Below are 17,598 nucleotides of genomic sequence, written 5' to 3' on the forward strand. Positions count from 1 at the left end.
AGGCTCGGGCACAGTTCAAGTGTAGTGAGGATGGTGTGGTATGTAACAAACAGAGGTGTTGTGAGATTTGCATGGCATAACTGTAGAAAGTGCCTAGAATCTCATTGGCATCTAGTAAGAGTTTAATAAATATTCATTTTAATGAGTAAATTGAAATCAAGGGAGAGATACTATTATTCATGTTTATCGTCTCTACAGATTGCTACCATTTTATTCAATATTTTCCATGAATAATATTATAAAAATGAAATTGGTTTCCATAGTTTTTCAAAGGTGCATCATTTAGTGTGAATCAGTAGTTATATATTAATTATCATATTTAGTCATCTGTGCTTCTTTCATTTTAAACTTAAATATTCATAATTTCTTATAATTGTATAGTATGTTCTCTTGTTATTTTGTAAGTTTAATGCAAAATTATCAAAAAAGGAAAACTCACATATATACATTTGTCATGTACATATGTGTTAGTAACAAAAATACACCTATTTTTCAATTTATTGTGACATTATTTCTTTGAGGGACACTTTTTTAAAGTTTATTTCTTTCTAAAAGGTCTGCATTACTGAAGCTGTCAGAAAAAGTTTCAGATTTCTCCCTCACCCTCAATCTATACCCAGAACAAGCTTTCCTGTGGGGCTTGGATTATGTTTGAGTTAGAAGGAAGGCAGTTCAGATGATAAAGCAATACCCCTGGGAAAAGATGATTAAAATGTATAAAGGGCTTTCCCTGCAGTATAAATACCAGCACACGCCCTCTTGGCGCTTCAGAGCCTTCCTGATGTATATATGCAGGTAGTGAGATTTGAAACAGCCCTTTGAGACAGTAACAGAATAAAACTCTGATTTGGGGAGCAACAATTCTCCTAACTTTTCTACTCACTGTGGGAATGAGTTGCCAACCTTTTACTTCGGCTGATACCTTTATACCTCTTAATTCTGAGTCTTCTGCAACTCTGCCTCTGATAATGCATCACAGCGCTGCCGAGTGCCTACCAGTCTCCAACCATACCACCAATGTGATGTCTACAGGTACTGACTCCAATAACAGTCTGCCGGTCCAGGCCTAAAGATTTGAGTGGATGCTTTGGATCTTGTTAATTCAGATATCTTTGCTACTTTTATTTTTCCTTTCAGTTTAATATGTTTAAAATTAAATATTAAGAATATTGAAGAAGTCAAAATATCTAAGAAAGTTTTCAAGAAATATTAGTAAGTGTAGTAATTTAACTTATTTTTGGTTTCATTATAAAGATGTTTTTTATATAAGTAAACAGTGAATTTGGCTATTTTTAATACAAAAATTATTTTAATTGGAAGTTTATGGATACAGAGCAAAACTAAATAAATAGTTTAAAATAATTTAGTGTTTTAAAGCAGTAATTTCTTTAACTTAAAAATTTGTTTTTTAGATTACATTTGCTACTATTATAAAACTAGCCAAATACTTCATCGTGAACACAAGTAAATGGTTCCCAATACCAACACCAATGGATTTCAAAGAATAAACTAATTAAGTAATTTTAATAAACTTACTTTTAGAATAATTCAAAACTCAAAAATAAAAACTAGAAGCAATATATAACATTTAGAGCTCAGGAACTGAGTTAAATATTCTCAAGACTGAGTTGTGAAGAGACTTTAACCTCTAACCAAGTTTTAATATTTTCTTTACATAACTTTTTTAAATGAAAATTAAACTTGAAAATGCAAATAAATTGTCTGAAACACAAATAAATATGTTTTGTTAATGCATAATTCATTATTTAATTATATAGTAAAGTGTTTTAAAATAGAATTATAAATAGACTAAGTCTTGAGCTGAATAAATTCCTTCCATTAAATAGCAATGTGCTATGTTTATTTTCCACTTGTTTTGAAAGCAATCTAAATAAGGAAAATATTATACATTTAGAAATCAAAATTTGAGTTGGTTAATTCATATTCTGATTTAAATTATTTAGGCTTTATTTTATAATTAGTCAGATTTTAAATATATATGTAAACTCAGCATTAATCTTCAGCTGTATTTTAAAGAATATAGAAACTAGACTTTGGAAAAGTCATTAATGTTGAAATCTTTTTCACCTACCTAATATTATCATGATTTATCTTAAAAGGTAATAATGGGAGTATAGTGAAACATGTTTCTTGAAATTATAATAAAATATTTTAAACAAAAATATGTGCTATGAAATTTTAAACTATCACTAGCTAATTGTATATTTTTAATAATAGTGTTTTCTATAAATAGGGGATAGGAGAATAATATAATGTTTGTTTAATCTACTGTGTGAATATTATTTCAGAATGAAAATAAAATTTAGAATTGAGGTAATGATTTAGCAAGTTTAGACTCAAAACCCCGTTTATTTTTAAGATGTATTTATTTTTAAATAAATAAGTAACGTATTTAATAAGTTAGCCTATCATTTATCCAACTGCTCAAAATCAGAGAAACAAAATGTATTTAAATTTTATAAAGTAAAAAATATATGAGTAAAAATGACCTAAATGTATTTTAAATGATAATAGCATTGAATTTATATTTTTTCATCAAATCACAATAATTTGTCCAAATAAGAATTAGAAATAATGGTTATAATAATAAGAGCTCTTGGGTATTTAATTTGTTTTGTGTTTATTTGTTTAATTTTGTAATGCAGAGCAAGGTTAGTATAATCATAATATAAAATGACTTTAGTTCTTTTTACATGTCAATTGTAAAGTGGGAATTTATGCAGATATTTTAAAATATTAAGCATTATTCTATAGTTAGAGAAAAATGTTTACTTTTCTAGGAGACCTCATGGCTTTAATTACTAGATCGTATTTCAATATTTTCAAAAGATCCAAATTCCCTACTTTTAAATCTCTCTTATATATTTGTTCAAAAAGATATGCCTATACTAAATTTATGAAAAGCAAATTCTATATTCAGGATATGAAGGAGAATAAGAAAATTAAATATGTGAAGAAACATTAATTAGTGTGAATATTCCCTGGTTTTAGTCATCTTTTTTTTTTTCATGTTTAAAGCTTGATTTTAAAAAGTTTAGTAATTTGAATTTACTTTCAAAGTACACATTGACTCCATGAAGCATGTAACTATTTATGAACAAGTTTGTGTTTATATGGTAGGTACAACCTTTATAGACATCACCACTCAACAATCAACCTTTTTTTTTTGAGCAGCTTTATCATTGGAATTGTCAAATTGATTGTGTGGATGCAGAAATCTATGACCTCAAGGTTTCAACAGCAACATAAACACATCACACATTGTCACAGAGTTTGCACAAACCTCTAAATTTAGTGGGATTTTCATGATTGTATAGAATAGGAGCTTAGTTGCTGTGCCATTTCCTCTTTGATGGAAAAAATATGTTAGCAGAATAACCAACATAAGAACAGTTCAAGAGTCCATTTCTGTAGTCATTCTTCCAGAGAAAGACCACTTTACATAATAATTTTAAGAGACTATTCTTCTAGCCGGTTTGTTACAATGTCTATATTGGATGAAGCCTGAACAAATTCTGCAACTCTCAATTAGCCAAGTCCAAATTGGTCAGTCATCTCCCTTACAGAGCATAAAATAATCAATAAAGGCTCTGTCCACTACTTGACAAATTTTAACCCCCTAGTTTTTTGTTTTGTTTTAAAATATATTTTTACTGATTTCAGAGAGGAAGGGAGAAGGAGAGAGAGATAGAAACATCAATGATGAGAGAGAATCATTGATTGGCTGCCTTTTGCATGACCGCTACTGGGGATCCAGCCCGAAAACCCGGCATGTGCCCCTGACCAGAATCGAACAGACCCTTCAGTCCGCAGGCCGATGCTCTATCCACTGAGCCAAACCAGCTAGGGCACACCCTAGTTTTAACTTGCTCAGAAAACTTTCCCCAAATGAAAACAAACAATTGTCATGTCAATTTAAGGATGGCATAAATGTGTATTTTTGAAATGAAATGAACATGTCTTGAATCATCATACATTTTCTTACCAGTCCCATCTATTTTGTCTTTGATTCAAACTTCTAAATGCTTACGTACATATTTCCCGGTGACAACGTTGGAAAACACAGCAACCGGACTTCATTATTCTGTTCCTACCTGTCATTATGGAAATCAGCCATCAACCTACGGAGTGATGGCAGGTAAGAAAAGTTGTCTTTGTATATGAAATTGAGTTTGGGGAAACTTAGATGAATTTTCTGGGTCTAAGAGAATCTTGACCTGAAAGTTACATATGTTTCTTTTCTAAATAAATAAAACATCACTAGATCAAGACTATTTACTTATTGATGCTTGTCTGAGGCATTGATAGCATATTTCTTAAGAAAGGGAAACATCTGACCAAAGGTAGCCACTCATCATAAAACTCATGACTTAATTTTAGGTTATGGCCAAAGAAAACATTTTCATGGTTTTATATTTTAATGATTTAAATTTTTTTTGTACACCTATTTTTTTTAGACAATCCTTGATGTTTTATATTTATTCCTGCTTTGGGAGAGAAATATTATGGGTGACAATAAGCTACTAAAGCTCCATGTGAGAATGTGTGTGTGTGTGTGTGTGTGTGTGTGTGTGTGTGTGTGTATGCGTGCACACACGGAAGACTGAGAAAGAAACTTTAGATAAAGGAATTTACCAATCTTTAATTTCTCAGTTTAAAACTAAATAAAACATGAAAACTTTAAATTAAAGTATTCCAGAACTAATTAGCTTCTCTTCAGTCTATGAAGCAGCATTCTGAATAAGTAAGTACCATCACCTTTATGGTAAAATGAAGACTGAGGTTCTTAAATACTACCTGTAAATTCTAATGTCTCTTTTTAATTATTAAGAAATAAGGAAAACCATACTTTTTTCTTCCCCTTTGAAAACTGATCACTTATGATTCAGACACTCAGTAGTTAATCAGTATTCATGGTTAATGAGAACAGCCCTCATTGATGAAAACCACATTCTTTATAGAACAGTACAATGACACGCGTTTAGCCTCTAGAGGTGCAGGCAGAATGCTTCCCGGGGCCTCCCCCGCATTTGATGATGAAGACAGGGGCTGACAAGCACGTGGTCGGTCATGTGCTGCTCTTTCGGGAGCAGAGGGCTTGCTTTTCATTCACAATTCCCCTGAAGCCAGGTGCAGCTTCCTGCACCCTCAAAACCCAGCAACAGGCAGCGATGGACTGAAGTCAGCACAAAGATAAAATCAGCCACAGACCAAATACTGTAAGAGGGATTTTACTACCACCTTCCTTCCCACCAGATCAAGGCCAGTGCCTGCAGGCCTAGTGAGTTCCCAGCTGGCCTGAGAATTTCTCACATCCTTCCAGTTTCCAGGATTGGAGTGAACAAGCTCAGGCAGCTCAAGTTGTGCTGGTGCAAAGTTCCTGGCAGGCACTCAGCAAACCCAGAGAGGCCCCTGGAAAAAACTTTAAAGTGATGCAAAGCCTGGGTTAGCAACATCAAAAGCAAAAATGTTACCCTAAGATTTGGAGATATCACTGTAGTCTTAAAACAAAATTAAATATGTTTGTTACGTCAAGAAAAAACTCCCCATAGCAAGCACAGAGATTATATTCAAATATATTTTGAGAGTGATATCATTAAAATGTGATATGCTTTCTAATTTGTTTGGATGTCACTATTTTGACATATAGTCAGTATTAGCATTTGCATCATGGCAGATGAAAGTCAGAGAATCTGAACTCTCCTGCCTTTATCCCCAGAGAAGCTACACAAATTGAGTTATAAAACACATGAATTCAGAAATAAGATAGTAGAGGTATAAAACACAAAAGAGAAACCCGGTTATGTCATTTGAATTTTCTGAGTAGTCTCAAGGCGTTCATCAAATAAACCACCTCTACACAATCCATGGAAGCGTCTTATCATCAAGAACAAAGACAGTTCCCTGTCACTTATTCCATATAAAAGTGGAGCTACAGAAAGTGCTATATTTCAAAGGATGTGATATTGCTTTATTTTAATGTGGTTATTTTATTACCTATACTCTGATGCTTACATTTAGTTTGAGCATTTCATTAAATGAGCAACCCACTGAAAAGGAAAAGCTATAGCCAATATTTTGTTCAAGTTGGTAGGGAGGACATTAATTATCATATCAATTCACTGTGCCTCCTGGTGCAAACAGACAGACTAATTGGGAGCAATAAGTTAGCCACACCATAAACTAATTCTGAGCCCTGTTCAAGCCATTCACATCTTTAAGTTTCAGTCTCTTCATATTTAAGTTGTATAGATATCACAACTCTATTAGAGTTGAGTTGGAGCTAATTTTTACCAACTCAACCTGTCTTTCTCTTGATCTTCTCTTCAGATACACTTGCAGCTGAATTCCTTCTTCTGTCTCTTTACTTCTGAGAATTTAAATAAATTCAACAGCCTGCAGTATTGATAAGAGCAACCAGGGAATTATAAATGCTATTTAACATGTCTCCTAAATAATCAAAAAATAAAATAACAGCAAACACTTTCAAAATTTTGAATCTTGGGTGTCTGGATTCGTTTCACTTCTCTAGTTTCCTAAACGAGGTGGAAGTTAGGAAACAAGCTCAGTGGACTGTCCACCCTGCCTGCCCGCCCACACCCACCTGCCTGTGAAACTGAGCAAATCAGCTCCATGGTACTTACTGCATGTTTAACCCAGCAGGGTTATATTACATAATGCCCAAACCAAGACCTGGTAAGAGAGTCCTTGTTTAAAAACTAATTTTAAGAGGGAAGCAAAATAGCTGAGGTTGGGGAATCAACCAAGAACATGAATGCCCATTTTGCTTTAATGAGTAGATAATAAAGAAAAGATGACTATGGCTGAAAGTGCCCACTTTAGTTGACATAGAGAAATAGCCTACTTTGGAGCTCATCTCTTCATTCTCAAATTTTCTTTCCTCCCCCCACCACCCTGCCCCCCAACTTGTTCTGGTTGTGTTGACTCTGAGGGAAGGAGTAATTCTGAAGATCTTTTGCCTCTGAATCATGAAGGACCTCTCAGTGGCTGTAAGCGGACGTATTTTCCCTGTTTTTTAGTCTCTGTTGTAGCTACTCCAGTGGTGACGGTAGCAGAAAAGCAGCTACAGGCAATATGTAAACAAATGGGCGTGGCTGTGTTCCAAATGAACTTAATTTACAAAGCCAGGCAGAGGACCCCCGCTGTACATGGATAGGACTTACCAGTACCCAAAAGAGAAAAGGTCACAACTCAAACTTAGGATTTTCTTCACATTGTCATGCACGGGGGAAAAAGAAAATAGAAATATTCAAATGCACATTCTTGTGTGTCTACAACAAGGCAGAGTATTTTGCTTTGTTTCTCTATTTCCTGTGTTTGTTCCTTTAAGGCTTCAAGCCCGTGACCTCAGAGACATTGTCAGCATCTGTCAGAGCCACATGCTGCAGGAGAGCAATTTGCCCGGGTACCACGGTACATTGAACCAGCGCCCTGCAAGGCGAGCCCTCCTCATCCCCATTGCCTGCCTTAAAGATTCACCTCTGTCCCGCCACACAGAGACACATATGGAGCAATTCAGCAAGGCTGTAGTAGACTCATTTGCAATGTGAAAATGTAGCTGGGCTGTGAAGAATAGGCAGGCACTTCCAAGCTATTTAGATGAGCGCTTGTCTAGGCTTACAGACAACCTTGCTTTATTAATGTCTGGGAAGTTGAATATGAGACTCACCATTGTACAGGAGTCACGGCATCTTCTACCTTGCCTTTTCCCTATCCAGGCTTTAGAAATATATATATATCTATATATATCTATATCTATATATAGATATAGATATATCTATATATATATCTATATATATCTATATATATCTATATATATATATAGATAGATATAGATATATATAGATATATATATTTAAAATGATGTTTTATTGATTTTAGAGAGGAAGGGAGAGAAAGAGAGAGATAGAAACATCAATGATGAAAAAGAATCATTGATTGGCTGCCTCCTGCTCAACCTACACTGAGGATCGAGCCCACAACCTGAGCATGTGCCCTGACCAGGAATCGAACTGTGACCTCTTGGTTCATAGGTGGATGCTCAACCACTGAGCTATGCCAGCGGGGGCAAAGCTTTAGAAATATTTTTTAAATATCTTGCCACATATAACATACCGATCACCCCCTTCTCTCCTCCAAATACAGGATCAGGTAATAGAAAATATACTGTGTTTGGCTGTGCTTATGACTCATTATGAATTTCTGTTTAGAGTTAGTTCCAGAAAAACTGTGTCCCTGTGGATAATTGCGGATACTTTTACTTAATGAAAAATAAAGATATATCACACGTTTTCCTTTTTGCTCTGGATGCCAAGCCTTTGAACATGGCATTTCCTGTGCACTTTTCAGATTCATGATCAAATTTACTTTTTAAATGTTCATTTTCCAGATAATTTAAAATGTATAAAAGTACCTTTAACATTTTCTGGAAATAGAGATGGCCCACTTCTAATATTTTAATAAATAATTATAATATTTTTGTCTGAAAGTATTTGTTTTAATGTAGAGAAATGTGTTTAAACTGCAGAAGTCTTTCAAAGAAAGAATTTGATCTACCTGAGTAGAGATTTTGATGGGGTTTATTGCAATGTTCATTGGACTTTAGTGCTAGTTTCAACTGTATAGTTAATTCATCACGGCATCCAAGAAAAGTTATTTAATTTACTTTTACTTAAGTTTCCTAAATTTTAAATTTTGGGTAAAAAAGTTATAAATTCTTCCTACCTCATTTGCTTATATAAGAATAAGAAAGTGAGAAAAGAGTAATGAACCCAGCACGAGGTGTCCCAGAAAGCTTGTAGCAGTGTGTGACTATGATCAGCAACAAAAATGAAATAGTCAAGATTGCTAACCAAGTCAGACCTTAGGGCATCTCATGTAAAATATATGCAAAGATTACTTATGTAAAATAAACATAATTTGACATAAGTTAAATGAGTTATCTAAAGTACCTTAAAATACATTAAATGTGCAAAATCAAACAGCAGCTTGATTTTCTTGTCTCTGCTTTTATTGTTTCTCAGAGTATTTCATCATTAAGTGTGTTAAGGTGCATTTGATATTTCTGAGTGATGAAAAAAGTATAATTCTTTAACATATAAGAACCAACTCTGGAAGCATCAGCGAAAGAAAAGTCTTGGGATAAATATTAAGTAGATGCTGAAATAAATGTGATGAGGTTTCTTCTTGTATGTATGAATCTTTCTTTTACTTCAACTAACAAAAAATCCAAAATGAATAGAAAGCTCAAATGAATCCCAAAATTAATAAACATTTCCAAAAGTAAACTATGTAACAAATTAAACATTGATACAATTGCTCTGAACATTTTTATCTTGTTTGATGAGTTTAATATCCATTAAAGCATTAATTGGATGATTAACTGACTTTTTAAAAAGGTAAAACTGGATAATTTGGGTTTGTAAAGTACCATGAAAAATTTTAGATAGAAATTATTTCTTTCAAATGTTTTTCATACCTGTGAAACAGCTAAATTCATTTTATGCCTTTTTGTTTAATTTCTCACTTATCTGTCTATTTTGCTTCAGAAAATGAATATAGTCTATTGGATAGGGGTCCACTTTATAATTACATATTCTCATATAAATAATAGCTGACAATTTGCTGACTTACACTATTCTGTTACTCATTACATATTGATATATTAATGTAAGATCTTAATATTCTGGCAAAATGGCGGGAAGCTACAAATGGCCCTTTATGTTTTTGATTTATGAATTTATTTATGAAGAAATTATAAGTAGTAAACAATGTATATTTTCAGTGTTTCCAAGAATTATTATTGTATATAGTCAGTAGTAATTTATTTTCAGTTTAAATATTTATTAATACTCAGAAACATGATTAATTACTAAATATTTTATTTATATCAAGGCATCTTGGTTATACATGTGTTATTAAATATAAATTGAAGTGAAATATCTACAATTAAAACATAATGGGTTGATGAAGAAAACCAAAATAAAATATCTGGGAATTTGGCTTATATTCTCTCACCCAAGCTCCCCAACTGAGACAGAATCTTCTCTACTAATGAAGAATGAAATCTGGAAGCAATTTAAAAATTTTCACATAGTTTAGTTTTTGTGATTTATTATTTAACCTACTCAATCAACACAATGCTTTATTATTCATAGGTGATTGCCTGTCATATCTAGAATTGCACTCTTCCTTGTCACTTATTTTTGCTTCTTAAAAATTATCAAGAATAATTTCACTATACTGAATTCTTTTCAAAAGAATCTTGTTGCTGACTTTTTAATAGAACTTTAAAAATTACCTTTTGTTAATGTCTATTCACTCCTCAAATATATTTAAAACATATTAATGTAGTTTATGTTCTCATAATTCTCTTTTTATCTGCTCTTGTTACATTTTAAAAAGACATAATTATTTCTCTGTGAAGTTAAACGTTTATTGATAAAACAGTCGGGCTTCTCACTATTCTAAAATCAATTTTCTGATCCTAAGAAAACTTTTCAGCATAGCACTTCACCATGTCACTTGATTATAACAACCATCACAGATTATTTGTTCAAATGGATTAAGATAATAGAGATCAAAATACACATTCTGCTGGAGTTGAACCTCAAATTCCCAGGAATGGGTGCCTTGTTTAGAAAAGAAAATGGTGAAAAACTTACACTTCTGAAAGTATTTGCTTATTTCTGTTTTAAATATTTGCAATTCCAGGCTTATTGTCTTTGGCATTATCTTTGCCTTCGTTGCTCTGGGGAAGGTGGGAAATAAATAATCACATTTATACTAAGCTACTCTGACTTCAGACCACTGAATGGCAGTTACGTCTTTTAGCATCCAGACTGGCTGTAGCAGGATAACGGGCTCTGATGGGCAAAACCCTTGCTTGTATAGAAATGGCGGGAAGCTACAAATGGCCCTTTATTTTCTTTCTTTGTTTCCTCACAGGCAGCTTAACCCCGTGTCTCTATAAGTTTCCTGACCACACCTTGAGTCATGGCTTTCCGCCCATGCACCAGCCTCTCCTGGCAGAGGACCCCGCGGGCCCTGATTTCAAGCAGGAACTCAGGCGGAAAAGTAAATTGGTTGAAGAGCCAATAGACATGGATTCCCCCGAAATTCGAGAACTTGAAAAGTTCGCCAATGAATTTAAAGTTAGAAGAATTAAGTTAGGTATGCACTTGGTCTGCAGATCTTGATTGTATTACTGTTCCATCTCTTCTCTTCTGCTCAAAAGTCCAAGCCAGTTCTCATTCTGCATCTCTACTGTGGATTTAATTAGTCCAAGTGTGAAAATCCTACAAGAATCTGTATTTCCTTGTAAATTTTTGATAGCCAAAATACATAGATTTTTAAATTAATGGCACTTATTTTCAACTTAACCACCTCAAATTAGCTTAGAAGTGCCCAGTTTTCGCTACACAGTATTTTATTTGAACTTTTGAATAGATGATGCATTCATATTATTCAAAGTCATATAAGAATATAAATAAAACATATCCCTTTTGCTTAACTTTCCTGTTTTTCAATGTTGTTAGTTTCTTGTGTATCCTTTTAGAGGTATTTATGCATATATAAGGCAATACATATTTTTATTTCTTCATATAGATTTTTTATTTAACTATTTTGGAAAGACAATTATTTATTTATTTATTTATTTATTTATTTATTTATTTATTTATTTATTTATTTATTTTCTCACCCAAGGATATTTTTCCCATTGATTTCTAGAGAGTAGGAGGGAGAGAGAGAGAAAAACATCAATGTGAGAGGGACACATCACTGGTTGCCTCCTACACTCACCCTTACCAGGGCTGCGGAACCAAGGTATAGGCCCTGGACAGAGAACTGAAGTAGAGAACCTTTGGTCTGAGGGCCAACACTCATCACTGAACAACCAGCCAGGGCGTTATTGTTCTTTTTTTAAGCAAGAGAGGAAGGGGGAAGGAGAGAGAGAGAAAAAAACACATTGATGAAACAGTGAAACATTGATTAATCAATTGCCTCCTGCACACCTCTTACCAGGGATGGAGCCTGAAACCTGGGCCTGTGCCCTAAACAGGAATCAAACTGGCAACCTTTTGGTGCACGGGATGACGCCCAACCAACTGAGCCACTCCAGCCAGCTTTCTTTTTTTTCTTTTTTCTTTTTTTAAAATATGTTTTATTGATTTTTTACAGAGAGGAAGGGAGAGGGATAGAGAGTTAGAAACATCGATGAGAAACATCGATCAGCTGCCTCCTGCACACCCCCCACTGGGGATGTGCCCGCAACCAAGGTACATGCCCTTGACCGGAATCGAACCTGGGACCCTTGAGTCCGCAGGCCGATGCTCTATCCACTGAGCCAAACCGGTTTCGGCCAGCCAGCTTTCTTTTTAAAAAAATGAATATGTCATATTCCATTTTACAATTTATCTAACCAGTCCTCTACTGATGGTAAATTTATGTGGTCTCTGATATTATTCTGTTAAAAACAATACTACAGTCATTAACTTCATAAATGTCATTTTGCACCTATACAAATATATGTGCAGGAAAAGCGTTAAAAAAAAAATTGCTTGATCAAAGAGTAGGAGTACTTGTAATTTTGATAGATGTTGTCAAACCTGTCTTGTAGGCATTGCACCAAATTTTACTGCCATCATGAGTGTCTCTTCAGATCTCCATGAAGGCAGGGGTGCTTTGTTGTTGGTTTGTTTGTTTGCTTTTGTTTTCTCCTTAATGACATATCCTCAGTACTTAGAACAGGGACTGACACATAGGATAATTAAATAGTTGTTGAAGGAAAAAATGCAATTAATCTTTTAGATCTTTGCAAATCAAATAGCTCAGTCGTACCTCATGGTAGTTTCTGTCATGTGTTTGACAGTCGTTTGCAATTTTGTTTCTGTGAATTGTTTGCTTTCTATTGAAAAGTGTTTTTAACAAAATAGCTGAAACAACTAACCTTGATTTAAATTCATGAAACAGTGACTTTTTAAAAAAATGAATTGAAAATGATAGTTCAAACCTCTGCAGTTGTGGAATGAACCATAGGTTATTTTGTAATAATATTTATCAATGGGTGTCGTATGTAACCACTTTATGCATACAGGTATATAGCCGTAGGCCCTGAATTAATATGCAGTTACAATATGCAATAAGCATGGCAGTAGGCAGTTTATAACATTCATCTGCAGTTTGATGTATCTATTGCTGTGAATGGTTCACGTTCAATATTGATGGTTCATAGCAACTTGTACTCTAAAAATGTTCCAGACAGTCAATGGGAATCTTTCGCCAGGAGATAGAAGCATTACCAAATGAGGCAATAAATGTGTTTGGAGGTGTTTATAAAATGTTGGGTGATTAAAGTCTCATAATAGGCATGTTTTTAGGGAAAGTAAGCATAATGTTTAGTTTTACTTGGTACCCTTCAACATATAGTTGACTTTTATTCAGTCTTAACAATTGAGATAAAAAAATATTTATGATAAAGCACCATTTATTTTATGCACTATATTCAATATACAATAGACTTTTGAGCATATTCATCAGATATTTAATAACAATAACAAAGAATACAAGGATTTTTAAGTATCTGATGACACATCTCTCCAATCTGGTTAAAAATTATGAATGGCGGATATTCCTATCTGAATGATTTTGACTTCTAGAAAAAATAATTAACTAGAAATAATATTTTTTGAAGTACTGGGCAATTTTACACCGACCCTTACAAAACAATTATAACTTGCCAGCAAATATATGCTTAAAAGTGGTATGGAACAATTGACAGAGATTCGCAGATTTATGCAATCTTGCACCAAAAGGAATGATTCCTGAAAGCTGAAGCTAATGGGCCTTCATTTTCCTTTCGCAGGGTACACCCAAACAAATGTTGGGGAAGCCCTGGCAGCTGTTCATGGCTCGGAATTCAGTCAAACAACTATCTGCCGATTTGAAAACCTGCAGCTGAGCTTCAAAAATGCATGCAAACTAAAAGCAATATTGTCTAAATGGCTGGAGGAGGCTGAGCAAGTGGGAGGTACTAAAGCTGCATCTCTGAAGGCTCTGGGACGTTTTAACCTAAAAACAGTGGCACGATTGGTAGGAATAATGCTAAAGCGAGAGGTTTGAGGTTTAGTTTTGTGTGGGTTTTTTTCTTTGAGATGAAGAATAACTGTCTTGTTTCATCACACTAAAAGAAAGGAAGGCTAATGCAAGTGTAGGAATAGATTTACTGCGATGGTGAACGGTGCGAGGATACGCTGCATGAGGATGGCTTTCTACACTGTGTGGCATAGATGAGAAGCGGTGAAATAAAAAATTTTAAACGCATTCAGACCTTTTTCTTACCTTCATGCTATATGGTAGTGATTGTACATGCAATCATTTTTATAAACTAATACTAGTGTAACCAGAGCATTTGCACACACAAGTCTTCCAAGTGAATAGCACAAGCAATTGTCAGATGAGCGATTTAATGTGAGAAAATGATCTACTTATACTAATATGTCAAGGCTGGATAAAGAGCCAAGTTTGAGAGCAAGAGTTCCAACAAAAGCAAATAGAGATATGATTTATAGACAATTGTCTTTTGCAAAGTTAGTATTTGTTTCTGTATTAACATTGTTATCTAGGGCTTGTAATACAAAATGTCATAGGTTGCAAAAAAATTAAAAAATGTATGGTGATTTTATTTTGCATAGCTTTACAATGAACATTTGAAATCCAAATCTGAGTTGTTGTTTTAAACCCTACTTACTTTCTGTCATTATCTCTCTTTTCCCCATTACAGCTTTATACAATGAAAAAGTGGGAGTAAATGAAAAGAAAAGGAAACGGAGAACAACTATAAGGTATGCTTTTGAGGTATTAAATGTCTCTAGAGGGAGAAAATGATATTTTACAAGTAGAATAAGCTTTTAGCATAATATAGGTGCAACGTAACATATACATTTAAGGTGGATATAGCCAATTGAAAAATACAAAATACATTTTTAAAAGCAGATTTTAATAACTTAATAGTAAGAAGTGGAGAGCTATTAATTTTAAACATTTGTTGGAATACTATGTATTGTTTGATTCAAGAACACTTTTGCTCTAAAAGTTTTGAATAAAACAGAAACTGAGCAATCATTTCTAAAAATAGTGACTATTCCAGCTTTCCTGTTATATATAAGTCTTGCTCTGGCTATATGGCATTTGTATTATTAAAAATAATAAAACTAGAAATCAGTATTTTAGAATCTTAAACTCCAAGGTGACTTCTTACAATTTAAACCAGAAAGATTGTTGTTGATTTTTTTTTGGTAATCTCCATGAGGCTCACAGAGGAAATGCTAAAATGTAGGTTTTGTTTTGGCTGGTTAGTTGTTCACTGAACATTTCATCTATTGTAAATGACAAATGATTTCTGGGGGACATTTAAGTAGAAATGCTACAGAAGTGTTCCTTTCCTTCTCAGGAAGTCAGCGCCCTCTTGTGGTGCAAAGCGGGATAAACATAGAAAGTCTGTTCCTCTACTTATTTCTTCCCGTGACTGGTAATGAAAGGTACCCACCATAAGACAAGTATCTAAAAATATGACAAATCATACACCTATCTTTGTTGAAGAGTTTTAAAATGTTTAAGAGTCCTTGAATTTTCTTTTCATGTTAATATTTAAAAATTCAACTTAATTTAATTTTGATCTGCCAAAAACATAATCTTACCCTGTCTCTCCACCCCCGCCGCCTGCTCCCCCACCCGTCTCCCAGTATTGCTGCAAAAGGTGCCCTGGAGAGACACTTTGGAGAACAGAATAAACCCTCCTCTCAAGAGATCATGAGGATGGCTGAAGAACTGAATCTTGAGAAAGAAGTAGTAAGAGTATGGTTTTGCAACCGAAGGCAGAGAGAAAAACGGGTGAAAACAAGTCTGAATCAGAGTTTATTTGCTATTTCCAAGGAAAATCTTGAGTGCAGATAGGATTTCCTATTGTGTAACTGCACCTTTTTCTATTTTTTCATTATTTTCTGTTCTCCAACACAAATAGAAATTAGTTATTTGGTTGGCTTCAAAAATCATTCTATATCAATAACTTTGCAGAAGCTTTCTTTTCTACATTCTAAAACTTCAATTTAAATTATTTTGATGAATTATTTTCTTTAAAATAATTATTCTCAGAGGCCACATTGTACATTTTAAGAAAAAGATACTGGCAAAAGTAAAATGACTCCTTCTCTCCCAGTCTCTCCCTATTTATCATCTATCTGAACACACACACACACACACACACACACACACAACACACGCACACACACATGCACACACACACAAGTGTGCACAGAGGTCTTTTAAATGTTCCTTTTCCAAAGGCTGTATGTTAGCTAATTTATTCAGAGTAATGTCACATAGTTAAAGAATATCACCAGAGAAAATCCAATTAAATGATTCCTTAGCCAATGTCCTGCTTATCATCAGCTTTAATGGTTGGCTTCAACTCAAGTTTTGTACTTAAGAGCCAGAGGTGCCTTAGAATTTTATTATTGCATTTATGAATAAATCTTAATCAGAAGTGACACCTCTGAAACTAACATGTTATGGCACAGTACCCAAAAAAGTGTTTCAATAGAGATTTGTTGAAACATTAATTTATGACCTTTGCATTATTCCTAGACACTGTTTTGATGTTTAGCTATAGAAAATACGCTTTATTGATTCCTGAGCCACAAACTGCTATTCTGTAAGCTGCGCGGGTGCAGGGGAGATGTCTGCTTGTTTGCTGTTGTTTCTCCAGCACCTTGGGAAGCATTTGCTTACAGCGGGCATGCATTCTTTAATTTCATTGATTAGTGATTTGTTCATCGTTAAGTGAAGGAAGGGGTGTGCTGTTAATAATGATTACAAACTTGAAAGGTGATTAAATTTGATAATGTGATTTATTTTTTAAATCTCATAACCCAAAAAATCATCTGGGTCCTCATCAAAAAAGACTATCATTTTTTGTTTAACTAATTAGAATATAATTTATTGTTAATAGTTTGATATATTGAGGTTTTGAATTCAGAGAACTGTAGCTCAAGAAACATTTAATCTATAAGAATGTACTGCTTTGAAACTTTCAAGTAGAAGCAAACTGTAATGTAATATCAATATCAAATAGTGACATTTTGCATTTTGAGTGTAAATCTGCTGGCAATGTTTATCTAATTTATTTTACATAGCAAAAATTGGAACAATTAAAGCAAATTTTATTATTTAGAATGCTTACAAAATTATACTGTCTGGTCTCTTATTTTTGTGTGACATTAATAAAGACCAAGTATTATACAGGTATTCTATTTAGGGTCATATATGTTTGTGTACACATAATCACTGTCAATTGGATGATAAAATCTTTGATATATTAACAAAAAAAGTTTTCAGGGGCCTGATCACTTATGCTTAAGTACACAGCTAGCACCCAGAAGGTGTTCAATACAATCTATATATATAATGGAGGAATATGCAAATTTGTCCAGGATGCCATCACATCACGGCCATTCTCAGGGTGGGCGGGGCTGTGGGGCCTTGGGGCAGGACTCTGGG

General features: G+C 33.9%; 1 protein-coding gene across 2 annotated transcripts; it reads left to right on the forward strand.

Annotated features, from left to right (window-relative positions):
• Positions 1-890: 890 nt before the first annotated feature.
• Positions 891-15,996, forward strand: POU1F1 (POU class 1 homeobox 1; the record flags this gene model as incomplete). Of its 2 annotated transcripts, none has more annotated exons than XM_079763571.1 (6): positions 891-1,032; positions 4,010-4,159; positions 10,990-11,214; positions 13,907-14,071; positions 14,825-14,885; positions 15,786-15,996. In XM_079763571.1, the coding sequence occupies 6 exons, from the start codon at positions 891-893 to the stop codon at positions 15,994-15,996; spliced, it is 954 nt and encodes a 317-aa protein (XP_079619697.1). The 2 variants fall into 2 exon arrangements, with proteins under 2 accessions (XP_079619697.1, XP_079619698.1); XM_079763572.1 differs by having other exon boundaries at positions 4,088-4,159.
• Positions 15,997-17,598: the final 1,602 nt, after the last annotated feature.

The sequence above is a fragment of the Cnephaeus nilssonii genome, assembly GCF_951640355.1.
Source record: "Cnephaeus nilssonii genome assembly, chromosome: 3".
Taxonomy (NCBI): Eukaryota; Metazoa; Chordata; class Mammalia; order Chiroptera; family Vespertilionidae; genus Cnephaeus; species Cnephaeus nilssonii.